Source organism: Lipophrys pholis, assembly GCF_963383615.2.
Source record: "Lipophrys pholis genome assembly, chromosome: 1".
In the NCBI taxonomy this organism is placed as follows: Eukaryota; Metazoa; Chordata; class Actinopteri; order Blenniiformes; family Blenniidae; genus Lipophrys; species Lipophrys pholis.
Window position 1 is genome coordinate 44,742,373 of NC_137635.1, and position 25,799 is coordinate 44,768,171.

At 45.3% G+C, this 25,799-nt stretch overlaps 3 protein-coding genes across 9 annotated transcripts; 1 reads left to right on the forward strand and 2 right to left on the reverse strand.

Moving 5' to 3' along the window:
• LOC308122251 (elongation factor 1-delta-like) lies at nt 1-11,425 on the forward strand. Of its 6 annotated transcripts, none has more exons than XM_080483970.1 (10): nt 1-95; nt 410-430; nt 2,867-3,422; nt 4,167-4,287; nt 7,845-7,901; nt 8,486-8,567; nt 8,961-9,055; nt 9,953-10,147; nt 10,464-10,658; nt 11,317-11,425. In XM_080483970.1, exons 3-10 carry the CDS (start codon nt 2,887-2,889, stop codon nt 11,353-11,355), a joined length of 1,320 nt encoding a protein of 439 aa, XP_080340096.1. In that variant the 5' UTR covers nt 1-95; nt 410-430; nt 2,867-2,886; the 3' UTR covers nt 11,356-11,425. The 6 variants fall into 6 exon arrangements, with proteins under 6 accessions (XP_080340096.1, XP_080340094.1, XP_080340099.1 ...); XM_080483968.1 differs by having other exon boundaries at nt 4-95; nt 2,832-3,422; XM_080483973.1 differs by lacking the exon at nt 7,845-7,901 and having other exon boundaries at nt 20-95.
• Nucleotides 11,241-21,317, reverse strand: LOC308113362 (E3 ubiquitin/ISG15 ligase TRIM25-like). The gene is made up of 15 exons (XM_080469608.1): nt 20,157-21,317; nt 18,185-18,280; nt 17,874-18,107; nt 17,631-17,790; nt 17,462-17,563; nt 17,033-17,131; nt 16,279-16,313; nt 14,572-15,306; nt 14,277-14,363; nt 13,949-14,182; nt 13,501-13,660; nt 13,361-13,405; nt 13,227-13,274; nt 12,074-12,145; nt 11,241-12,004 (listed from the first exon to the last, which is right to left on the reverse strand). Exons 1-15 carry the CDS (start codon nt 20,760-20,762, stop codon nt 11,472-11,474), a joined length of 3,246 nt encoding a protein of 1,081 aa, XP_080325734.1. The 5' UTR covers nt 20,763-21,317; the 3' UTR covers nt 11,241-11,471.
• Nucleotides 21,016-25,799, reverse strand: LOC308122293 (protein THEM6-like). Of its 2 annotated transcripts, none has more exons than XM_080484037.1 (3): nt 25,720-25,799; nt 23,593-24,097; nt 21,016-22,959 (listed from the first exon to the last, which is right to left on the reverse strand). In XM_080484037.1, the coding sequence occupies exons 2-3, from the start codon at nt 24,091-24,093 to the stop codon at nt 22,852-22,854; spliced, it is 609 nt and encodes a 202-aa protein (XP_080340163.1). In that variant the 5' UTR covers nt 24,094-24,097; nt 25,720-25,799; the 3' UTR covers nt 21,016-22,851. The 2 variants fall into 2 exon arrangements, with proteins under 2 accessions (XP_080340163.1, XP_080340164.1); XM_080484038.1 differs by having other exon boundaries at nt 21,558-22,959; nt 25,415-25,797.

Sequence of the window (25,799 nt, forward strand, 5' to 3'; positions counted from 1 at the left end):
GGTAATGCAAGTCCTCTTCCACCGTCGGATTAGAGCCGAGGCAGCACGCAAACAGACGATTCCTGAGCCTTAAAACGTCCAAAAAAAACACACCAGTAAGTGCTATAAAGTTGCATTTTCACAACCTTGGACACGAACGACAGAGTGAAGTCGGTAAAATGGCACGAACCGGTGTGAATTTGTGGCTTTTTGTCGCCACGTGTTCAAGTGGAGCACAAGTTGGGAGGGCTGTCAGAAAACTTGTGTGGTAACTTGTAGCCAGGACCCAGCTGTTCTTATCACCTGATTCTCCCCTCACACTAACGTCTTCTGCTTGTTGTTTGCTCTGGAGTCGCAGTGAGCCTCTGAACTCAGCTGTATCCAGTCGTTGAGTGTCTTCACTGTCTCTTTTTCCCCCTCCTCCTGTTAGCCTTCATTGCAGTTGACCCAGGTGAGTGTTTGATGCTGCTTTAACTCAACGTCCCGAAGCAGGACAAGCTTCTCTCCCTGAACTGTTTTAGTCTCTGCAAGTTTTAGTTTATGCACATGAGCCTACACGTTCCGCATCAACCTCCTGAGTCGGCACAGCTTCTCTCTTGTGAACAGTTTTATTCAAGGCATCCTGAGCATACTCAAACTGCACCAACAGGCTTCATCCAAGAGGTTAATAGCTGTTTAATCTTGCGTCACTTTACGAAGAAGTGTTTCTGATAATTAGTCCATTCTTGCTGCAGGTGGTGTCCATTTCCACTGCTGAAAATAGTTATAGAAGTCAATATGTAGAACCCCCCGAAGTACCATGCAGTTTGCTCAGAATTTTTCTAATGAATTAAAAGAAAGCTTTGAAAAATCTTTACTATGTAGATCTATTTCCCCATGTGTGTTCAATCTCTTGGATGAATTCCTGATCACACTGCTGAGCAATCAATCACCAGGATTTCAATCCTTTTTAAACTGAATGTACTGTTCTGTTTTAATGGTAATTGTACTTAAAGGAATTGTGGATGCGTCGTATCAGTTGACGTATCTGAAATAGGCAAAAAGGTGTTTTAGTTTTCTCAAATTCCAGGCATTTTAGAGGTGAAACTTGTTGGTTTTCTCCAAATGTACACCCGTAACTTTACAGAATGCGAGAAGATATTCTGGAATAGTGATGAGATTAAAGCGTTTGGTTTTAATGGTAAATTCTTGTGCTCAACGATCTGAGATGGTAGTAAATATCCAGACTGAAGCTCTTAAACATCTTTGAGGTTTCCAACAGTATGAAAACAGTTTCAGACGTCAATATAAAAAATTATATTAAACAACAAATTTTTTTTAAAAATAAACTATATTTAGATTATCGTGGAATTTGAAAATCAAGCCAACGTGTAGGGGAAAATATTAATCTGTATTTATTAAGTGGACGTTTATCTTTAATATCTTAAGATGGTGAATTTAACTGATGTCAGCGTGTTAAGTGTAAATTTAATGGCTAAATGAGAGATTAAATCGACGCCTCGGTAATGTTTGAGCAGGTCTGTGTCGAGTTCAGTAACTGGTCGTTTCTGCACTGATGCCTGTAACGTGGCTGTTTTTGCTGTTTGTCCGTAAACACACTGCTCCTGTCACACCTCTGTCATGTTGTTCCTGTTTTATTTCTGTAAACGTATCACTGCATGTGATCTGCATTTACTAAATACCCACACAGAGACTCCACTGTGGACGGACGTCAACACATTTGGTTCCAGCATGAATGAACGTGTGTGAAGGAAGAGCATACTGTCATATTTAGTGAATCAGTCTTGTGTACTTGCTGCTGTATGGTATTTAAAAGATAAGTAAATTGACCCCCCCCTCTAAACAGACTATTTGCAATGTCCTAGAAATGAGTGGTAACAACAATCCATAGCGGCATTGGCTGTAAAAATGGCTAAAAATCTTAAAGTAGAAAGTGGAAACACTCCACCAGCCTTGCACGTTATCTGCAGGTGGAGCAGTCTGTGTCGGCAGCAAAGCTGTTTGATACGACATTTGAACGGTAAGTTCAGAGGGTCCAATGTGTTCAGATGGAAAGAAACAAACTCTGGACTTGAATAAGAACGATTAAAAACCCTCCAGAGAGTGAACTAGTGAAAACTTAGAGAGACTGAGTACCACCTCTAATGTTCTGAACCAGTGTTATTGGATTCGTTTTAATTTGACTGAAGTGGAGTTGGGATTATTTTGTGACTGAAAAACGGTTGAACCTCATCCTGAGAAATTTGTGTTTTACAAGAACTCTTTTTCACCAAGATTTTGTGAATGGAGCTCTTGGCTGTAGACGTCTTGTGTGTTTGCTGAAGTAGTTTTTGTTTACCTTAAAGTGGTTGCAGGTCTATATAAACCTGTAAAAACAAAATGTACATAACGGATCAGGAAAGTATGAAGCTCAGCAGAGCTTGGGCCTAAAGTTCTAGTCAAGACGAACAAACCATCCAGCAAATTGAAACGAGAGTATAAATTGTGTTCAAACCCTGCAGCCACGTCTTAACCAGAATGCGGACCACGTTGACCTCATCTGTGATAACCTCTGTTACATTTTGCCTTGTTTGTCTTTGAAAGCGCAATGTGGGATTGATCATTGAACCTCGGTGTGGGCGGGACCTCGCTTTATCAGCATTCGTTGGTCTGTTCCCACGTAGCCTCGGCTCATTCTGAACCTGTTCCTTGTAGAAAGTGGGCTCGTGTAGAAGTCTCTGTTGGATCAATCTCCCGTCTCTTTTGCTCCGAGACCACATTGGTTTTGTTCTGTGGGTTTATTTTATTTTTTTTTTGTTCTAACCAGTGAGTTAGACTGCAGCACTAACTCCACACTCGACTAATGCCTCCAGCTTCCATCGGCTGCTTTTCTTTTCTGCCACGTAAGTGAGTAACGAAGATAGAGGAATGGATCAGTCTTTGCCGAGCCGTCATCCGAGAGGAGCCCCTCAAGGGTCCGTTCCCGTGGGGGCCTTCAGGCAGGGCGCCGCCACAGACCGAGGCATCATCAGCGGCGACAACCTCCAGTTCGGCAGGCTGCGTCGTCCCGCACGGGTGTCCCAGTCCGAGAACTCCGGCCCCGAGGAGGACTGGCTGAGCTCCTCGCCGATGGCGAGCGGCTCCTACGGCCAAAGTCCGGTCCTGCACGGCGAGGCCGCATGGGGCCACCGCGGCTCCTACGAGCAGGCGGAGAGCACCCACCTCCACCGGTTCCCCTCGTCCCCGCGGAGCCCCAACACCCGAGGGGGCCTCACCTTCCACTCGAGACGGGCCCAAGAGCACGGCGTCACCACCGTGAGGGCCTCAGGAACCCCTCACCGCCAATCAAGCCGGGGCCGCCACCGCACCTCCTCTGAGACGGAGCAGGGGGGCAAAGGCAGCAGGGGCCCCCAGCCGAGGAAGAGGGGGCTCTCCGAGACGGAGGGCCGGTCCAGATGGGACAAGTATGACTCCTTTCACAAAGGGAGTGGCAGAGTCCTGATATGTGTTTGAGGTTTACTTAACTCCTGCCACTCTTTGGTACTTGTCGTATGTCTGCACTTTCCTGTTGGTCGTTTTCTCAGTGACTCTAACTCGTGTCGAACATCAGGGGCCTTTTTTTTTTTTTTTTTTTTTCCTCCCCCGGCTGTATGGCGTCTTGACGTGTCGGTGTCGCCACCGCTGCGATGTGCATCATGCTGACAGCCTGTGGTTTTCCTGCGGTGGTTTGAACAATGAAGTGGGCCTGTGCCGTGACTGAGGGGGTTCCAGGGTTAGCCACTGACCAGCCTTTTGTTGTATAATCCCAACTTTGCAGAGCAGGCAGCTCTGTTTGGGTGAGGAATGTGTCGTGTCTGTGTGCTGCTGCATAATGAGAGGCGGATTTAAAATGTTGTTGGAGTCACATTCGTTTTTTTTCTTAATGACGTGGCGTCTCTGTTTTGTTGTCACGTCGGCTTGCTGGCTACGTTTGTGATAAGGTTTTCAGCTTTGCTCGGTCTCATTCCAAACGTGCGTGTGCATGCTGCTGTATCCCGCAACGTCACCCTAATCCTGCCGTGTGGTGTCGGTTCAGTCACTCACCGTGCCCCTTCAAACAACCTAATACCTGGTGGAGACTCTTCTCGAAGACGAGGCGTCAAATGATGATCAATGTGCACGAGAGCGTCTTCTAATCTCTCCCAAACCCGTCCCTTTTTGTTCCTCAGCGCCAACATGAGTGGACTGCAGTGCCTCGCTTCAGAGAACATCTGGTTCGACAAACACCGCTACGACGAGGCGGAGAAGCACTTCTACGAGGGCGCCAATGGCCCCGCCCCTCAGCACCAGGTGGGAAAGCATGCAGGTGTTTTAGAGGTTTGAAATGAAGTGCATACCTGCACACAGTTTTCTTCAGTCTTCTGCAATCAGTCCGTATCAGTTTTGTTTTTTTAACAATACCAGAGTGCCAGGGTTTATTTTGATCAAATGTGTTGAGGTTTCTCGATAGTTTGTTTTAATTTTACTGCGTAATGAAATATTTGGTTATGTCCTGAGGCTACGAGAGATGATTCGGTACTATACAGCAGGGGTGTCAAACACATTTAGGTTCAGGGGCCACATACAGCCCGATTTCATCTTGAGTGAACTGGTAAAATAGTCAAATAATAACCCTTAAATTTATAGTTTAAAGTGTCTTTGTTGTTTCAACTAAAACCAAACAATTGGTACAGAAAATGACGACAGTCTCGACAAATGATTTGCTGCAAAGTACTGGGGGAAAAACAAACCCCAAACCAATCTTAGAAATTTAGAAAAAATAATTAAAAAATAATTAAAAGAAAACATTTTTCTTTTTAACCATTTTCTTGTTTGTCGAGCAGGACCGGAGCCTCCAGTGGGCCGGTTTTGGCCCACGGGTCATATCCCCCCCCCTTTAAAAACAAACTGTATAGTACTGCATTCAAATGTGACTTGAATCACCTTTTATTTTATTTTATTGTACTAGGCTGTTAAAGCATTATATTATCTGTAGACTGCAGCCTTAAATTATTTGTATAAGAGGAAAAATGCTAACATAACCTGGCAATATTTGTAATGGACATAAACCTTGAGGAGTGTGGACTTAAAAGATGGTAAATAATTGGTCAGTTGGTGTTTAAGCCTTTTCAGTAGGGCTGCACAGTATTTATAATGTGATATTTTGGTTGATAAATGCAAAAAATACATGTTGTCTCTGAGCTTTAGGAGTTGATCTTCCAAATAATGGTGCTCATTGTCTTTTTGGACCCAATTTCAACTGCATTTAACTTTTTGTTTACATGACAGTTGCATTTTAGTCGTCCTTCTCTGATGTTAGTGTTTCTGGTCCGTTGCCACCAGGTTAAATATAATGTTGACATGATGAAGGTAAACAAAGCTCCTGCACGTACAATCCAGGGCCGTCTATAACTTAAAGCCCATTCATGCAAAAACACTTGACAACCTTCAGAATGCCTTCATAGGACGTGAAGCCAATCTTCAGTCGTCGAGTGCTTGTAGATTTTGTTTCAAGCCTGTTATTCGGGTTCGGTTTTCCCCTCCACGTTAGCATAGCATTCCTTTCTACACGCTCTTTCTTGGGCCCAGTGTGTGGCCGCACGGCTCAGTTTCCCTCGCTGCCCTTTCGGTGTGACCAGGAGCGTCACAGCGGTGTGTCATGGCGCTCGGCAGCTGCACGCATGCCAGCTAAGCCACTCGATTTAGAAGCGCCTGTTCTTGTGGCCGGGGTCAGGTGGTTTGGCAGCTGTCTGAGCTCCTCACAGGCCCGAGCGGTGGAGTTTGTACACAGAGAGAGAGGGATTACTGTGGCTGGGTCATATCCAGAACGTACCAGGATGGTTCTGTACATCACAACAACCTGTCTTGGTGTGATTTTGCGAGTAAAACAGGATTTCCTCGGCTGAGGGTTTCCAGAGTAAACACAGTTTCATGTCAGGGCAAAGTTTGAAGTCAGGCCGTCGTGTTGGGTTCGTGCGTCCTGACGTCTGCTGCCAAAATGAAGGACATAATGCTAAATGCCACCGGAACACCCATCAGTCCTTTTAAGCTGCAACGCAAGTGATCCAACTGCACTCAGTCATGTTGCCCTAAAATCACTTAATCAAGATGATTAAACTGTTTTTGTTTGTTTTGTATTATACACTTTCAGTACTTGTGTTGGTTTGTTCACAGCAGTTTTTGTACAAACGCGTCTGAAAACAAAAAATTGTTTCCATTTAAATGAAAATGTGACCAAATATCCCCAAATTGATTTGTTGCTCCAAAATTCCTTTAACACCAGTCAGTCATTTTTAATGGAAATGCAATAAAAATCATGTACGAGGGCTGTAACGCGTTAGTCACCATTATTATAAAATACACAATGCAACATTTGTGTCAAAATAATTCAAGTCGTTGGTATCATATAATTCTAACTTGTAGCCTTGAGCACAGATTTCTGACCTCATACTAGTTTTTCGTGGTGTTCCAGTCAAACGCACTTGCTGATTAATTTAAAAAAAAAAAATCTATAAACGTGATTCTTTCCTGTGAACATAGACACACTTATTGATTCATTCGTCCAATAAAATCCATTTGAATTAAACAAAAAAAAGTTGGCACATTGTGTGAAAAATTTTAAATTAATTATATATACAATTGTTTTGACATGGTTTTAGTAGTCTATTGATGGTCACTAATAATTTTTTCTTTTTTTTTATTTGGCCACAGAATAGGCTTTTGAGATCACTGCTAATATTTTAAAGTTGGTTTGTCGCAATACTACTTTGAACCACAAGGTGGCACAGTGCATCATTCTGGATTTACAGCTCATGTGGCTGGTGAACAATAAATGAACTGGTGAACACATTGGCTTAAATTCCTCCTCAAAGTCGGGTATCTAAAACGTGAAAGCTTGACTGAAGACGAGCTGAAAGTTACTCGCGATGTCTGTTAATTTCCGATAAATCAAAGCAGTCGTCATTTTAAGTCTCCATCGAGCATCAGAAGTGCCAGGGTTTGTGCTACTCGGAGGAAAAACCCGTCCTTCGTCATACAAAGTGGGTCATTACGAGGCGATGATTTCTGTCCTGAGGTCAAGTTAAGTTCCTGTGTTTACACACCTGACGACCGACCGATGGCTGGGAAAACCTTCAGCTGTGGAGACAAATCCAAATATTGCTTCAGCCCGATGGAGTTATTTATAAATGTTGTTCAATGTTGCTTCAAATTCTTCCCTGTTTTTTCAAATGAAAAGCCTCCGCACACATAATCCACTGACTATCATATTAAAACCAAACAAAGTCAAATTGTTTTATGGCTTGATAATCTATTAGACCTGGATTTAGGGATTATTAAGACATGAATAAAAATCAACTTTTAGTTATTACGATGGGTTTTTTATTCTCATTGTGTCCACTCGTGTGATTATCGACTGTTTTTGAGCGTAATATGAGCCTCGATTCCACACGTCTTAATCCTCTATTGACTGTAGTTTCACTAAATGCTGAAAGTTGCCTTTTGTTTTGTAATTATTTCAGGTTTTCAATGTTTTAGGAGACTTTTGTTCATTCCCTTTTTAAGAGGTGAAAACATTTGGGGCGGATGAACGAGAAAAGTCTGAATTGAGTCTTTTATTAAATATACGTGCAGGTTGAGGTTTTTCCCAAAATGGAAATTCTGGCCAAAGACCTACTAAATTATTCTTTCCTTATATTAAGAAGTATTGATTGTGTTCTCACAACACTGAATTGTCAATAAAATCCTACTGACTGTACGCTTTAAAGAGTACTGGAATCCTAGACCCTTTGAGTCAGTACCTCCACCTGCCTGTCTTGACTCTGTTGTCTGTATCCTCCTCCCTGAAACCCTCGTCTGGCCTGTGGCAGGCGAGAACAGGCCAGCATGCGGCTAAAGGGCGGCAGCAGAAGCGGCAGCACAGAAATGTAAGTGGTGCGCTGCATGAAGCCCGAGCCGGGAGTGTGCGGCTCTGTGGCGTCACCATCCCGCTCTAATTCAGCAGCCTTGATTTCAACCTTAATTCATGTTTTTGGAGGGTGTTTCCATGACCGTGGGTCGAATGAGATGATCAATCTAATGTGTGATCAATAACGTTTAACGAAAAGGCTGAAAGCAGGGGAACCATTGTCCGTCCTCCTAAAACTTTCAAACGTCTGTCAAGCTGTTGGAGTTTAAGATTTTCTTTTTTTGTTTTTTGAGTTTGCCCCGCTTTCAGTCTCGGAGCTTCCAGGCTGCTGGTGAATGGGAGCTTTCAATCCTCCACTTCTCCACAGAACTGATCATTTAATTGGGTTTGACTAAACCGGGGGTTAATTTTAACCTGTGGACCGTGTGACTGATTTCACCCCTGCATGATTTCATTTTAAAGCATCACTTTGTGTTTTTTGTGTTTGCTTCTTGAGTCAATGCTTGGTTTGGAACACACACACACACACACAGCTCTGGATTGTAACCTCTTCCAGCTGAAACGTGCACAGCGCCCCCTGCTGATGACTGTTTTACCCCACAGTCGTCCACGCATGCAGGAGGAGATCAGGAGCTGGTGTCCCGCATGAAGACCCTGGAGCTGGAGAACCAGAGCCTGCACAAAGGTATCTGGACCACAGTCTTGTCAAATCTCAATTTCACAACAGTTGTGTGAGGAAGAAAGTCAGTTAAGGACATTTTAAAACAAATATCGACTGTATTTATTCCTTAAATATTGTAAAGCGCGATACACTTGAAAGCTGGCATTATATAATCCTTGCAATTTAACTCAGAAAAATGATTGACTGAATTATGTTTATGTCTAATTATTAGTTCCTTTTCTCATACATGGTCAAGTAGTAATAAATTGCCCATCAAATTAAAGTATCTCATCCCAACTGTGATTTCATTGACTTTTTCTGGTTCAAGTTGCTTTTAAACTAAAATATTCTTCAACATGATTATTCAATATGGTGGGTTTTTGTGTGTGTGTGTGTGTGTGTGTGTGTGTGTGTTAGTGGTGCAGGACATGAGGGCAACACTGCAGAAGCTGGAGTCCAGAGTGACCTTCCTGGAAAAGACTCCCACAGCAGCAGCAGTGCCATGTGTTAAGGTACGACCTCTAAGTTGGTGCAGGAAAGAAGCAGACCTCAGACTGAAAATGTCACATTTTTATAAAAACACTAATTGGGTTTGTGCAGAATTCTTAGGCTCCGTTTACTGGACTATGGTTCAAGTCAACCTTTGGTTTTGTCTCAGAAAATGTTCTCGTTTACTCGGCAACATTTTGAAAAAGATATCCGTCTATATGGAAATAAACACTGAAACTGTAGTTGGCATGACAGGATGTGGGTGGGTGCTGTTGATTTCTGTAATGAAGCGACACATTAATGTCTGCAGACAACATGTTCTAATCAAGAATATGAACTGTGGAGTCCGCCATTGTTATTTTTTATGTACTTGCACATGTGCAGAAGAACTATTTACTCTGGCTGTGGTGTGCATGCACAGTGTTTCAGAAAAGATTCATTTGATCCCGATTCAACGGAGAATGGAGTCGAACACATTATTTCAAAGTTACATTTTCAGTGGCTCCAAGCACCGTTTTGTAAACCGACGCTGGAAACACAATGGATGTTTTCTACTTTCACCTGAAAACACCGTCGTGTAGAAAAACTACAATTACATCTTGTATTATTATCGTTCAGAAATAGAATCTTAAAAAATCCTAAACTACGAGCAGCACTGTCGATAAAAGTTATTTATTTCAAATATGAAGTGATCTTGTTCCTACCAGTAGATGACAGACTGATGTGGTGGAGGCAAGGTTTTTTTCTTCATAATACTTTGTTCCAACATTTTTTCTCTCCTGATCATAAACCATGTTTGCGCTAAAGCCTTATTTAGCGATTTCTTTATTTTTCAGTCATGTAAAATTCAAAGAGCAAACTTTCTATATCAGAAGAATCAGACGGATCCCACAAACTATTTGCCTGCCTGAATCTTCCAGGCTGCTCCGACCCATCAGGTGAGGGTGGAGAACGGTGACGATGAGGATGACGATGACGTCGACCTGTTCGGCAGTGACGAGGACGACGAGGAGACGGCTCGCGTCAGGCAAGAACGTCTGGATGCGTACGCAGCAAAGAAATCCAAGAAGCCCACCCTCATCGCCAAATCGTCCATCCTGTTGGACGTGAAGCCCGTAAGTAGGAATGGCAGCAGTCGCTTCAGATCAGCAGGACGACACTCTGATTGTGCTTGTTTGTTTGTTTGAAAGAGATTTTTAGTTATTGCTCACTTCTTCTTTGTCAGTTGACTCAAAATGCCACCTTGTGGAACAAAGTAATATTACAGAAATGGCACATCTTGGTTAATACGAAGCAGCGACGTGTTTATCAACAGATCATTCCTAAAATAAAATCTGATGTGTTTGTTATCTTAAACGTTACACTTAATGTAGCTGCCGGCACATTGCTGCTGTGCTCGGGTCTTAATGTTGGGGGGGGGTCTGTGTCCAGTGGGACGACGAGACGGACATGGCGAAGCTGGAGGAGCACGTGCGCTCGGTGCAGATCGACGGGCTCCTGTGGGGGGCGTCCAAGCTGGTGCCCGTCGGCTACGGCATCAAGAAGCTGCAGATCAACTGTGTGGTGGAGGACGACAAAGTGGGCACAGACATCCTGGAGGAGGAGATCACCAAGTTTGAGGACTACGTGAGTAGTGGTTTCTGAATCATGTCGACCTTCAACCAATTCCTGTTGAACGTTCTGGTTCTAACTATTCTTGTTATCTTTGTAAAAATTCTCCTGTGAAGTCGGTCTTGTTTTGTTTTTAGAGAGCATCATTGCTTGTGCCTACTTTTCAATCGACCCCCTGAATTTTCCACACGATGATAAATCAGTGTGTCGAGATGAAGTTATAAAATCTGTCCTCATTAGTGATCTTACACCGACATGTAGTACGTGATGATGTAGAAGTATTAGGATAATTGGATTTCTGATGAATACAAACTTGTGTAGATGTTGATTCTCTTAAGTGGATTTGTTTGAATAATCTCAATATTTAAGTTAATCATTTTGAATCCACAGTGTACTAAACAGGATTTATCACAGTTGTTCACGGTACATGTTGTACTACTCAGTTCCTACTTGACGTGGGTCTAACCAGTGTTGATCTTCTCAAACTTGCCAAGCTTTCGTCTTCCCATTTTATACCTGGTGTAAATGAAACGGCGATAAAACTACTAAAGTAGCATTCAGCCTCTGAACTCAGGCTGGACACAAAAGAGCAGAAATACACTTTAAATTGTTAAATTTAATTCACTGAAGGAAATCTTTCCATTGGTAAAACAAGCGTGTTGTTCCTCTGCAGGTCCAGAGTGTGGATGTTGCTGCCTTCAATAAGATCTGAGCTCCCCGGCTTCGCCACCAAAGTTTTGCTGCTGTTTAGACGGTTAATAAAAAAAATTTTGAGCACAAAACTCTGCCTTGCTTTTCATTATTACTGATGAAAAACCAGCTTTAGATTCATTCCGACATCCTCATCCAGCACAGCTTGAGGCTGGAGCCTAAACCCACCCAGAAGCCCGCGTAGAGCGGCTGTGTGAACGTGGTCTGGACCTGGTGGAGCAGCAGCATGGTGTCGGACACGTTGTAGAAGGACAACGTCCCGGCCCTGAAGTCCAGAAACACTCCGATCCGGCCGCAGCAGGCGGCCGGGACTCTGACACTCTGCCGCTCGTGCTGAAAGGTGCACATAGTGTCCGAGCAGTCCAGACTCCACGACTTGGAGTTGTGGCCCAGCTTGCTGTCGTCGCCCCGCCCCCTCCTGCCCATGCCTCTGTAGCACACGCCGATGGAAACGCTCCCGGCCCACTCCACCTCCCAATAGCAGCGGCCCGCCATGCCGGCCCGGCACAGCGCCTGAGCCCAGCTGCTGAAGCGGTCCGGGTGGTCCGGGGAGGGCTGCGCCTCCGAGAGCGTGGTCACCCCCTGGCCGCCGTCGGTGAACCACAGGTAAGGGTTGGCTGTGTTTGGGTCCAGGCTCAGGTTGTTGTAATCTGTACAGACACAGTCTGAATGAACACAAACCGATCGGCGCTCATGAAGGAGCTGATGATCAAACTCACATTGGAGTAAATCTGCTCTGGTCTTCGGCTCCGTGTTGGACACGATGGAAACCGTGTTCACCTCTGCTGCAGCTGGAAGACGTCACAACGCTTTTAGTCAGTCTGGTGTTATATAGTTGCACTACTCAAAGTTTGGGATATTTGGCTTTTGGGGGAAATTTCAGGATGAAACTAAAATCCACCTTGACAGGTGAACTTCTTGTGGACTCTAAACTTTTGATGTTTCAGTTCTTTATGAACAAGTTGCTGTTCTCTAACAGGGAGCTTAACAGAACAACAGGAGGTTGATCCCCGAATGGACCAATAAATGTCTTGGTTCAATTAGAATTGGTATTTAAATTGTCTTTTTTTTCTATCATGCTGTTCACATTTAGACATGAGACCAAGACGACGCCTAACAATTGATCAACTGCTGGAGACTAGTGGGCGTCGCATTGGAGGGCCCTGCTCTTTCTCTAGACCTGAATCCATAGAAAACCTCTGGGATCAGCTGAGTCGCCACGTAGAGGCTCCGCCCTCTTGACGGCCGCCCGTCAAGACGAGTGGGAGGCCACGCTGAGGCGGACAATAAGTCCACTTGTGATCAGTACCAGCGTCGTCGAGCTGTAATTGATGGCCACACGACAACTTATTGAGCCACTGACATTGTTGTGGTACACCCTCCACTGCTGTTGGATTTTGTTTCAGAAAACTGCTTGAGAAAAGGAAATCACCACTGCATTGCTTCTACTTAAATAACATACTTTCATGACATATCACTGTAGTATGAACTTTAGCATTTCCCATCAATTTCACCAGAAAGCCAGTTAGCCCTAACTTTTTGTGAGTAATGTAAATATATATATATATACAGTATAAGAAAAAGCATAGTGCAAGAGGTACAAACATTTTATAAGACATAAAAATATAATTATACAAGATATTAAAGATTCAATAATGTTAAGTATCACAACGTAACTTGTGATAAACACTCCATTGTATGTTTTAGTACGTTGCTCCTATATTATATTATATATGAACAGTATAAAGTTATACTAGAAAGCAAAAACTTCTGAGTGTTCACCCGCTGTTACTGAAATGTACGGAGCCATGACATTGGCCGACGTCAAAAATAAAAAATAAATGTCCCCCTCAAAGACCCATAAATCAGAACCTGTTTGTGCGCTGCTGGGATGTGCGGTTGTCATGGCGATATCAGGTGCTGTGAGACGGAGAGAGGACCATGATGAGCATCCACAGCCGTCTTAAAAACAAAAAGAAAACCCGCTAAATAACACAGAGTCGTACCTTTAGTCGTTTTCGAGGGGTTGTTGCCTTCCTTTAGCGACATTTCTAGAAACGCAGACAAACATAGAGATCAGTTGTCTACGACTCCAAAACAGAAGAGTGTCTTCTCGGTTGCCGTCGGCGACAAGGAGCACACGCACCCTTCTTGGATATTCTGGAGAATTCTTGTTGAAACGTTTCCTTCAGACTGTTCTTCACATCAGACAGAGCCCCCCGCAGGCTTCTGTACATCAGATACGGGAGCTCCTCAGCGTTGGGAATCTCCACAGTCTTCGCAGCAAAGCGAAGAGATTTGCTTCTCTGTGGAGGACAGACGTTCGGGGGAAACAATGATGAGCATTCTCCACATGAAATACACATACAGACAGGGAGGACATCCAAAGTCTAAACTGAGGGGTTTTCTGACTGTGAGACAAGAAGGCGAATAACCAGGACACAGGTGTTCACACCTTTTCATGTTTATGACATTATTTGGAAGGAAGTGGAGTCCACGACCCTCGTCCTCTTCCCGTTGGACAAACAGCTGAGCTCTAAACACGACAACGGTTCAAGCGAAAACTTTCACCGATGTCAGGAGCTGACTGCTACCTGGATGAAGTAGACGTGGTCGTCAGTGGCGGAAAGGTCCTTCAGCTCTGCGTCCGTCCTCTGGAGCACTGCGATCTCCTTCTGGACCTTCTCCAGCACGTCCTCGGCCTCCCTGACGGCCACCCTCTCCTCCGCTCTGATCAGGTCCTTCACCTCCCGGCTTTCCTTCTCGATGGAGCGGATCATCTTGGAGAAGATCCTCTCGCTCTCGTCGATCGTGGCCTCCGTGGAGTGCTGTGGAGGGCGGGCTTTCCTCAGTTGGGTGTCCAGGGATCGCTGTCCCCGACTCAGCTCAAGACAGTGGACGTCCACTCACTCACTCACTCACCTTCACGAATCTGATGACGTATTTCAGCTCCTTCTCTGCCTCCTTCAGTTTCTGCAAAGACTTGGAGGAGGAATCCTGGAGTCTTTTCTAAGAGTCAAAACGATGAAGAGCAGCTGGTTAGAATTTTGAGATACTTTTTTACAAACTGTTGTCATTTCAGCTCCCTGAGCTGTTTTAACCATTTCTGCCTGTTTTTGCTCTCTTCAAAACGTCGCATCAATCGTCCACCGCTTTGTGTCAAAACACGTGAACAATGTTGAACGGAAACGATGTAAAGTTTCATCTCGGGACCCACCTGCTGCGCGGCCCTCTGGTCCTCCACGGTGACCGTGGCGTGACCCCGGTGGCCCTCCCTCACACACTGCGAGCACACGCACTGCTGGTGCGTGTGGCAGTAGAGGCGCAGCAGCTTCCCGTGTTGTGGGCACAGCTTCTCCCGCAGGTGGTCCGAGGCCGGGATCAGCTTGTGGGGGTCTCTGCGGAAGCGCTCCTCGTGGACCCTCAGGTGGGCCCCGCAGTAGGAGCGCAGGCACACCAGGCAGGATTTCAGCGCCCTGCTGCTCGTGGTGGAGCAGACGCTGCAGCTCACTCCCTCGGGCTGGGGCAGGCGGGGTGTCCCCGGTGGGAACCGGCGCCTCTGGAGCGTCTCCACCAGCTCCCCCAGCACCGTGTTCCTGCTCAGCAGCGGTCTGGGGTTAAACTGCTGCCGGCACTGAGGGCAGCTGAAGCGGCCCCTCTGCTTGGGGCTGTCCCAGAAGTCCTGGATACACCGCAGACAGTAGCTGTGTCCGCAGGGGACCGTGACGGGATCCCTGAGGACCTCCAGGCACACCGGACAGCACAGCTGCTCCTGCTCTATGGAGACGGCGGGGGAGGCCATGATCCTGCTCTGTGGACTCTGGCGTACACAGACGGGCGTGGCTCTCAGGTGTGCTGACAACAGCTCTCGGGTTTCGCCCGAGCAGCCAATCACAGCCCACATAACCTGACAGGAACCGCCATACAGAAACTCCACCGCCGGCATTCTTTGCTTTTAAAGGGACAGAGACGTTTGTGCTGAGTCACTGACGGTGTGCCTGCGTCACGCGTGGCGAATAGAGGAAAGACTGCACCCTCCAGTGAAGGGAAGCCAGGGAGACGAGAGTGACGAGGGTTGCCAGATCTGACTGACACTTTGCAGCCAAAACACAAGATCAAACCAGTGCAAATCACAAACTCTATAAACTCATGAGAATTATCACTCAACATGAGCACACCAGGCTTCACCACCACGTTATATAACCACTTTTCGATGTTACTGGACAAACTATTGGGATTTTATTCATCTGCATTGAGTTTGTTGGATTGAGGACAAACTAGATGCTAAATGATTTGAACACATAACTTCTCATGTCACTGTTGGCCTTCATTTGACCAAATCTCCACTTTGGTATTGGTCTGATACTTTGAGTTTTGACAAACAGGCAATATTGAGTCAGTATCAGGATACGAGCAGGCTGGATGATAAAGTCACTTGAATCTACGTTTAAAAATTTTCCCTACATTTTTGTTGAACCTCAATTCACTTCAGGTCCTGAGGTGTTGGATTGAGGACAGACGAGATGCTAGAATGATTTAAAACTCATGAATCTCGACGTTACTGCCGACTGGACTGAATTGGTGGAGTGACGAAATACTGTTAAAGTCAGTATTAGACTAGACGCTAAATTCACTTCATACATGTAGATTAAAGTCCGTTCCAGTAAAAAGTGTGTGTGTGTGTGTGTGTGTGTGTGAGAAACAAAGAGTCTGAAGAAGTTCAGTCTGATTTTTAATTAACATTTTTTTTTCAAAGAAAATTAATGACAACCAGGCTTTTCTTTAAAAATGAAAAAAACACTTAAAAAGAGAGTAAAAATTATAAGTCAATGACAAAGTAGAATCCCGTGGATGCTGAAAAGGTCCTGTTTAAAGCGGTGGTCTTCTTCCGTCACTTCCTTCTGGGGTGTGGGCGCCGCTGCACGTGTCTCTGTTTGGATCCCGACGACAGTTTGAAGCCTGAGCGGACACAACAGAGGCTCATCACACCTTTTCATCGCCACAATCTAAAAGAAATCTATTACCGAGGGTAAACACAAGTGCAGCGGAAAAATATGTGCCCAGTTTAGCTGATGCCAGCTGGATTTTTAGCCTCTCTCCCGTGGCTACCTGTAACTTTGATAAAACTACATGGACATGATTCTGATTTTTAATGATGCTCTGAACTCTGATCTCCCGCTTAGGGACTCGTAAATAAAAGATTGGGTTAATAGTAAAAAAAAAAAACAAAAAAAGCTAAAAAAACAACGTGGCTGTCACAGTGAAAATTGGGAAAATAGCCAAAAAAGCTAAAATGCCAAAAATCTAAAAGAGGAAAAAATTCCTAAAACACAACTTTGAAGGGCTAAAACCCCCAAAAAGAAGCTAATATTATTTAGATAAAATAAAACCTAAACAAATGTAAACAAACTAAAATGCCCCCAAAAAATCTAAATCTAAAATATCCAAACGTATTCCTGGGATTTTTCTAATTTCATGAACGCAACATAAAAAAGTTTTACGGCATATAGTTTTGTTATATTGTTCAAATCTGGTTGTTTTTTTTTAGTGGGTACTTTTATTGCATTTGGTTAAAGTGGCAGTTTCAGCATGAAGGCGGTGGATCTCTGGATAAAGATCCTCCGATGTGTTCTGTGATTCACTCCAACTCAAAGCTCCGCTCCGATGGCTTCGCTTACCAAACGGTGAGCTGGCGAAGGTGGGCGTGGCGGCTGCAGTGCTGAGGAAGGGGTTGAGAGGGTTGACGGGGCTCTGGTCCAGGCCGATGGGATGGCTCGCTGCGAGGGGCGGCGACAGACAGTCAGGTCATATCGACACGCATGAATATTGTCAATATTCATGAAGACATTGAAAGCGTGTGTGGATTCACTCAACCCACAACTCTCTGCAGCCAGTTACACGTGTCCTTCATATTCATTCATGGAAAATTGGATTTAATAAACAATGTTTGTTCATAGATTTCCAAATCAAATCAGAAATAAACAGGATCAATCACAGCGAAGCGAGAACGTGATGTCATCCGTGCCATTTAAACTCCAGATTATATCAACGAATAAAAAATGAAGTCACTGAAAGCTTGTATCTGCAGGTGTATGCTCAAGACTCACGCGTCGCCATGGCGAATTGTTCTGGCGTCCCGCCGCCACTGCACAGCGTCATGTCGCACTGCTCCTCTGGACTCTGAGGATCCACGATGGCGACGTCTCTCACTGCAACGGATGGAGACGTGAGCGGACGGTCGCCGGAGCAACACAGAGGCGTGACGAGTGCAGCTACCTCTCTCGTAGATGCTGACGAAGCCTCCCTGGCACACCTCCTGCAGCAGCGTCTTGAAGTCCGTCACCGCCGTGATCACGGGGCCGAAGGTGAGCTTCTGGTAGGTGTTGACCAGGGGCGAGTTCGACGGCGCCGGCGGCTCGTGAAGAGTCTCCCAGTTCTGAACACAGAGGGGCAAGGCGAGGTTTGACCGAGTGCCTCCGAGCCAGAACGGCCGGCGGAAGCAGCAGGCTGAACCCGTACCTGGAGGAACTGGACGGGGTCGTCGGTGCGGGAGAGCTCGTCCAGCTCGGCCTCGGTCTTCTTCAGCTCGGCGATCTCCCTCTGGACCTTCTCCAGCAGACGTTCGGCCTCGCCGACAGCCGCCTTCTCCTGGGCGTTGATCAGCTCTCTCACCTCGAAGCGTTTCAGCTCCAGGGAGCGGATGAGCTCGGTGAAGATGGCGTCGCTCTCCTCGGCGACGGTCCGAGACGACCGCTGCATGGGGACACGGAGCAGAGGGGTGAGCGCCGAGGAAGACCGGCTCCACGGCGCCGCCACGACTCGGCACTTACGACGAGAGAGAACATGGCCTGTCTCAGCTCCTGCGCGTCCTTTTCTATCCGCTGGATCCTCAGCTGGGAGCTCTTCTTCATGTCGCTGAGCTTCCTCTGAGGACAAGAGTGAGACGGAGCGGACATTAAGGTCAGTCTTCACTCAACGGAAGCAAAGGATTCAATAGTTTGAAAGTTCTTACTTCCTGCTACTTCACTTCTACTCTGACAGCGAGCCAATGACGAGTCAGGATTTATAACCAACTTCTGATTGAGGTTCAGGAAGTTGCCGTTTCATACTGGAACAAGTTGGTGAGGAATTTTTACATTTTCTGGTATGAAACATAGGTCAGAGGTGGACAAAGAGGAAAAGAGGTTGAAACAACCTATAACGTAATAAATCGGGCCCTTTTCAATATAATAAAGCTCATAATGTAATAACTAAAGATTATTGATCCATTATCATAACATGTTGCCAGTAATGTAATAACTTTTGTAATAACCACCTTTCAAAATGTAATTACTGCCAATAATGTAATAATAATGATATAGAGGCATCATTTCTCAATAAATAAAAGGGATTTTTTTTTCCAGTTGTGTAGTTTTCTTATCAATAATAGATACAGCAGATGGCATAGTGATCAAACTCATTCACTGAGGATCCAATTTTGCTGTTTTATTGCTTTATTGTGAAGTTATCATGTCACTGGCTTTGTTACGTTCAGAATGGCTGAAGTCGCTCCAATACCGGTTGTTCCAGAGGGTTATGTTGTAGGTACGGGATGCAGACCGAGGCCCATCGACCGTAAACGGAATCATTTTTGTTTCAGAAAAGTTCTGCGTTGAGACGGAAAGCTCAACCCTGTAATTTGCACGTCAGGCCACTAGCTGGTGCTGGGTTTTTTTTCTACAACAATCACCCACACACACACACACCCACACACACACACACACACACACACAGAAAAGCGAATGTTTTCTGGGGATTTCCAACATTGTTGTTGTTGTCTAAACAACCAAGACGTCATAAAGGTTTAGTTTTCATTTGAAAACGCTGTTTTGTGTAAACAAGGCCTGGGAGGCCACATTTACATTGGTATTGTTTTCTGTAGGTGAAGGACAAACACTGTGAACGGGTCATCAGTTCATCACAGGACAAACACAGAGAGACGATCACACTCGCACGACTGTCGACGAGTTAAAGGTAAATGCATGTTTTTGGATTGTGGGAGGAAACTGGAGTATCTGGAAGTAACACGGGAAGCGCATGCAAACTGCACACAGAAAAACCAACAAGCCTGGATTGAAATCAGTGTCAGTGGCCCGAGCTTCCTGTGGGGATTCTTAGGAAACACTCGATTAACTTTGAATTATTATGCATGATAAACAAATTAATTTATGATTTCCAGACTACTGTAATTCCATATTATCGGAGTGAAAATGCTCGAAAATGCTGCAGCAAGAGAACTGACAGGAACGAGCAATAAAGAAAAGAATTAAAGTATGATTAGTTTATTTTATACAGATACGACATGAGAGTGGCAGCTCATCACACCAGCTCTGACCAGACTACTCCTCGTGTTTTTACTCCCAGAAGTATTTTTCTGTTTCTTTTCCTGCCTGGAACTACTTTCTCGATCTGTTCTGGCACTGCTGAACAGTAAATACCGTAATACACACACACATAAATATGTATGTACATATGCATAGTCTATTCTCTGTGTGCAATTATCCTGTCTTTAACTATTTTGTACAATGTGAAACTGCTGCTGTGATTATGGAATTTCCCCATGTAGGTTTAATAAGGATTAATCTAATCTAATCTAATCTAATCTAATAGTGACACGTTATATGCAATTCCTCCGGAGGCCGATAGGGGGTGGTGCTGCACACTCACAGGGGAACTTGTCCCTTTAAACCGACCGTGTGAGTATTTTCCAGTACGGGTGTAAACAACAAGGAAAAGACGGGAAAGTGTGATCGTGTATCGCACCAGTTTGTGCTGCGTCTCCTCCTCGGCCAGCACCGTGTCGTGGCCCTTGTGTTCGTCCGTCAGACACAGGTAGCAGATGCAGCGGCGGTCGGTGCGGCAGTACACCTCCAGCAGCTTGTCGTGTCGCGGGCAGAGCGTCTCCTCGAGACGCCTGGAGGCCGCCACCAGCTTGTGCTTCTTGAAGGCGGCGGACTCGTAGTGCGGCTTGACGTGTAGCTCGCAGTAGGAGGCCAGACACACCAGACACGACTGGACGGCCTTGTGTTTGCTCCCGGCGCACACGTCGCACCCCACGTCGTCGCCCTGGGCCAGCCTGGGCCCGGGCCCGGACCCGGCGGAGGCCTCCTGGAGCCCGGCCCGCTTGAAGCGCTCCACCACGTCGGCCAGCACCGTGTTCCTGGAGAGCAGCGGCTTCGGGCTGAAGCTCTGTCGGCACTGCGGGCACACGAACACCCCCAGAAAGTCGTCCTGGTCCCAGTAGTTCTGGATGCAGCCGGAGCAGTAGCTGTGTCCGCAGGGGATCGTCACCGGGGTCCGCAGCGTGTCCAGGCAGATGGAGCAGTTGAAGTGGTCCCGCTCCAGGACCACCCCGGCCTCCTGAGCCATGGTCCGGGTCTCTGGGGGCGAACTAGCGGGGCTGAACTGACTTTGACACGGAGCTTTGTTTACAGGAAGAGGGCGAGGTGGCGTGCTTATGTGACGACACGGGGGCGTGGCCACATGACGACACGGCGGAAATACATTTTCAAAATAAACTTCAGATTATAATATTTGATTTATTATTTGCTACCGTCAAAATAAAGATACATCTATATACATTTTACTTTACAATAGAATGCAACTTCACTATGGATATGTTGGGTCATTATTTCTTTATTTATAGACAATGGCAAGCTGGAATGGATGCTCAAGGTCACATGTCAAGTTATCGAGTCGTAATTTTGTGTTGTCATATACTCTCCACTGTTGTTTACTTTTGTTTCAACAAACTGAGATGAAGAGATCACTATTGCATGCTTCTACTCCAATGCTCTTTCATGATACATCACTGTAGCATGAATTTTCTACATCTTCCACAAATATCACCTGAATGCTAAATATCCCGAACCTTTTGTTTATAATGTGAGATGTCGATGTAAAAATAAATTAAATGCTGTATTCAACCTATAAACGGTCTTAAGTCATCATCATAATAATAGCTACAATTCATTTCTTTGTAATGCGAGATGGAGATGGTGACACTTCTGCTAAAACTATGATGTTGGCTTATCCACCTAGAAGTACATGAGTTCATTCCAAAGTTGTTTAATTCTGACAAAGTCACCAAAACTCCCTTTTCCAGAGACTGTGTGTCTATTCTAATAGTACAATGTCCTTCATTTAAAGAAACCTCATCACTCCAACAGTTTCCAGTGCATTTTTAATTCAAAATGCATTGAATTCATTGACACAATAAATAGACTTCAGTGTGCGTACATATCTCAATAAATTATAAATAAATGGAATATAAAGAGACAATGCATATTTTCAAACATCCTTCAAGATTCAGTGCTCAATAAAACATAAACATTCTCCCCTTCAAAAACACTAAACATTACATTGCTTTGGTCGCAAACTGACGTGCAGACGAGAAGGTCCGAGTGTTTCCGTTCGCCGTTTACACTGTGCGTAGAAGGGGTCCAAAAGTTGCCAGCAACTTCCTGTTGGTCAGAATTCAAGTGCTTCTGCTTTCAAACCACATGCAGGAAGTCCTGACGTCTGAAACCCTCTTGGGGACGCGTTCCCTTTTGGAGCGTTCAGAAGAGTTCAATTATTTTGCTCTATTGTGCAAAAATACAGATGGAGTCAAACTGATGTCAGTAGTTCATCACAATTGGATAGTTTAGTCAAAAGCAATAATTCTAATCTACAAGAAACAGGCACAAAAAAACTTTAATACTTGGGCTCCTTGTTTCAAAACTGTAAGTTACTAAACGTAACCCCGGTTCTCAGAGTAGCATGAACGAGATGTGTCACTATGGGATACGCCCCCTGCGCATGCCTCAGAAGCATTTATCTCATTACGCCAATCCTGATTGGCTGTTGATCGCGACGCCCACATTGGGGGTGGAGCCACCTATCCTTAAGTAGCTTTGTACGCAGGGGGAGTATCTAATAGCGAGACATCGAAATGTTATGAATGAGAACATGCATCGATGCTAGTGGGAGGTAAAGCTTCAGGGTGTAACGGTTCACATAAAACCTCGGTTTTCTCAAAACTAGGAGGGTTAGAACAAGGAATAATATGGCTTCACTCAACTGGAAACTAAATCTTTTCATCTGAAATCCTACAGGAAATCCAACTCCGACTGAAAGTTATTCGCAAGACTTTCTTGGATACGTTAATATTTTTTTCCGTTACACCCCTCATTAAGCTACATGCTGTTCTCGAGCTAGCTTACAATGAAGATGCGAAACGCGACAACGATTAAACCAGCATGTATTTCCACCGACGGGTTGCGATGGTGATGCAAACAGTGGATTTTATTCTATGGTATTCAAGTTTTCATAATGTACTTCTCTAACATGATAACGCGCAGTGGAAATCTGGAAGTCGTATGACATCGTCAACCCAACTCTGTGTGTGTGTGTGTGTGCGTGTGCGTGTGTGTGTGTGTGTAATGTATATGGACGTGCAGTGTTCTGATATGTTCCGTCACTTGTTCTTGTCCTCCAGTCCGCTCTCTGCTCTCAGAGCCTGGCTGCTGGCTGAAATGTAGCTGATCCAGTGTTTGAGGTCCTCAGGAAACTCTGGGCAGGCAATCTGCAGGAGGAACACGCAATGAGCACGGAGGTCACAGACTCTACACAATGATGAGACCTGCTTCACACCAGCAGACACAATCTGGTTTCAGGTTTTCAAACACCCGGCTACAATTAGCTGTTTTTATAAGCCATTAAAAACTAGGAAGATCCCCTCCGTTCAAATACTTTCTCCTGCATGGTTTCACACTAAACTCAGCTATATCAGTCTTCAGTCTTTTTGTTGGGACTTTGCATGTTCTATTGTTTGGATTTTTTCTAGTTTCCTTACTAATGTGTTCTTCTGCCCACAGGTGTGAATGTTGGTGTGAGTGTTGACAGTGTATGGACTATTGCCTTCACCTTCAGTCAGTTGTAAAGAAGATGGATTTGTCTCCCGCACGGGTCTAAATGTCAGTTTTTATGGAGTAATTAATAGATTGATTTTCTACTTTTTAATGAAAAGAAAACCTTCAAAACAGGAAGGTAGACATGTTGTGTTGCCATCAATATGTTTCAATAAAGTTTGGATGATCTCCACATCCATCATTTCTACAGTTTTGACCAGGGGACACCTCTCTCGGGGCCCCTGGCTGCAGAGGAAGCAGTTGGTAATACTGCAGCCCGACCACAGTCTTCCTAATGCAGCGCTCACCTTTTTCTTGCAGACGAACTCGATGATGGTCTCCGGGCTGCAGCGCACCACGTTCTGCCTGCAGAGCATGACCGCGGACACGAATCCGTCCCTCTTGGACACGAATCGCTGCTCCAGGTAAAACGCCTTGTCGTCCCAGCCGACCACTTTTGTCCGAATCTCAAAAGCCTCACGGAACGCCAGGGAACGCCGGTAGCGGATGGTGGAGGCGCCCACAACCATCGCCGCGCCCAGTTTGCGCGAGGCCATGAACAGGCCGTTTCTCATGTAATGGTGGAAGCGGGCAAAGTCACACTCACGCAGGTAGCGGGAGTTGTTCATGTGGCCCATGTAGTCCAGGTCGTGGGGCAGGACCATGCCGTCGAAGCTTTGCTCAGCCAGGATGTCCAATAGCTTGGGCTGGAAGAGGCTCTGCACGAAGACCTGGGCCCCCCGCAGGAAGTACCACACGTCCAGAGTGCAGAAGAGCAGGAGGAGGGCGAACAGCACCAGCAGCAACATCTCTCTACAACCACAGAATCGAGGCGAGTCAGTAGTGGCTGTCATACAAAGAAAAGGCCCAACTGGGTTCTACCTGCTAACTCATGTCATAATGATGTCATAACCGGTCATGAAAAATGTGGAAATAGACGCTGATGTTCCCTGATCTCCTCTCATGTCCTCCATGAGATGCCTCTCCCATCCACTTTTTAATGGGACATTTTTTTTATTTCTTCAGAAACAGTTAGCTGAATCATTAACAAAAGGCGGAGCAACCTATTCCCAAACGTTTGCATGTTTTGATGTGCTTTTTGTGTCCATGCTCCCAATGGTGCAGGACGAGTAACTCGCAGAAAAAAACGGCAGAAAAATAATAAGACATTTTAATGGCCGTCTAGCGCAGGCTCACGAACAATGGCAAGTACACAGACATTCGGGGGACAGACTACAAAGTTGGATTACTATTCCGGGTGACGCTCAACTATAAAACCTCCAAGTCCCAGGAGTAAATAGGCTGGGACTCTTGACATTCTGGAGGCAAACATTGTTGTTTATGTCCATCTACTTGTGCATGTGCAGAAAAACTATTTACTACGGCCGTGATGTGCAGGAGCAGCGTTTCAGAAAAGTTTCCACTGAGTCAGAGCGTTTTCATTAAGTTGCGTTTTCAGTGGCTCCGAGCACCGTTGTCATGCAACAGACACCCAAAATGCTCCAGAAGTTTTAAACTTTCACTTGAAAACGTCGTGTAAACAGGGCCTGACATATCCACTCAGTTAGTGTTAGTGTCAATAAATTCATCCAAATCTATCAAAACCTTTGCCTGCATAATATCCAGATCACAGAGGAATCCAACTACAACTATCCCATGTCTGCTTCGCTCATTCAGCAGTTTTCGACATGGGATCGAACGTTTGCAGGTTCCAATCCCAGGTCATCCGAGTATGACCTTTGACCCCTACCGGCTCCCCAGAGCATAATGTGGCTGCCCACGCATCCGAGTAACAAGATGGGTGAATGTAGAAAAAGGGATTAATAAAGTATAATTAGTTATTTACCGTCACTTTAACAGGTTAAACATGTTGAGTTCGATTTTCATGATGGAAAGTGGCTAAGTCATAAAGATTGCAGATCTCGGGACTAAATGCACCAAAAAATGTATAAAAATGACATAATATAAATTTGACTCAGCCCGACTCTCTGAAACCTCCACTTTAACATCAGTAAAAATGTAGAAATATAGATCCCCCCCACCATTGTTAGTTATGATGATGGACGCTACTTTCCTTTACGTTTCGAACGAATGTTGTTCGTTTCATGAATAATTTACTTGCAGGTTTACCTTCATCGATATCACTGCGGATGAGCAGGACCAGAAGCTGTTTCCCCCCCTCAGTTTGCATTGTGCAGTAAAAAAAAAAGCCGCAGGCAGCATGTTTCCACGCGTTTCAACCTTGAGAGGAGCTCGAGCTAACACGATCCCGCTGCCACAGCTAGATCCGGTAGCCCAGCAGCTAGCCGCCACCGGCCCGGTTCGGACAGGCGCCTAACTCAGTTTCATACTCATTTTTTTTTTGCCTTCATCCCACAATCCCGGTACCGACTACAAACTCGACACAAGAGTGCTTCTGTAGAGATAAAACTCACCGTGCGCCCTGAAGACTGAGCTACCATCGATGAGCCGCAACTTCCAGAAACCGGCAGATCAGCACGACTTCCGGGGGCGT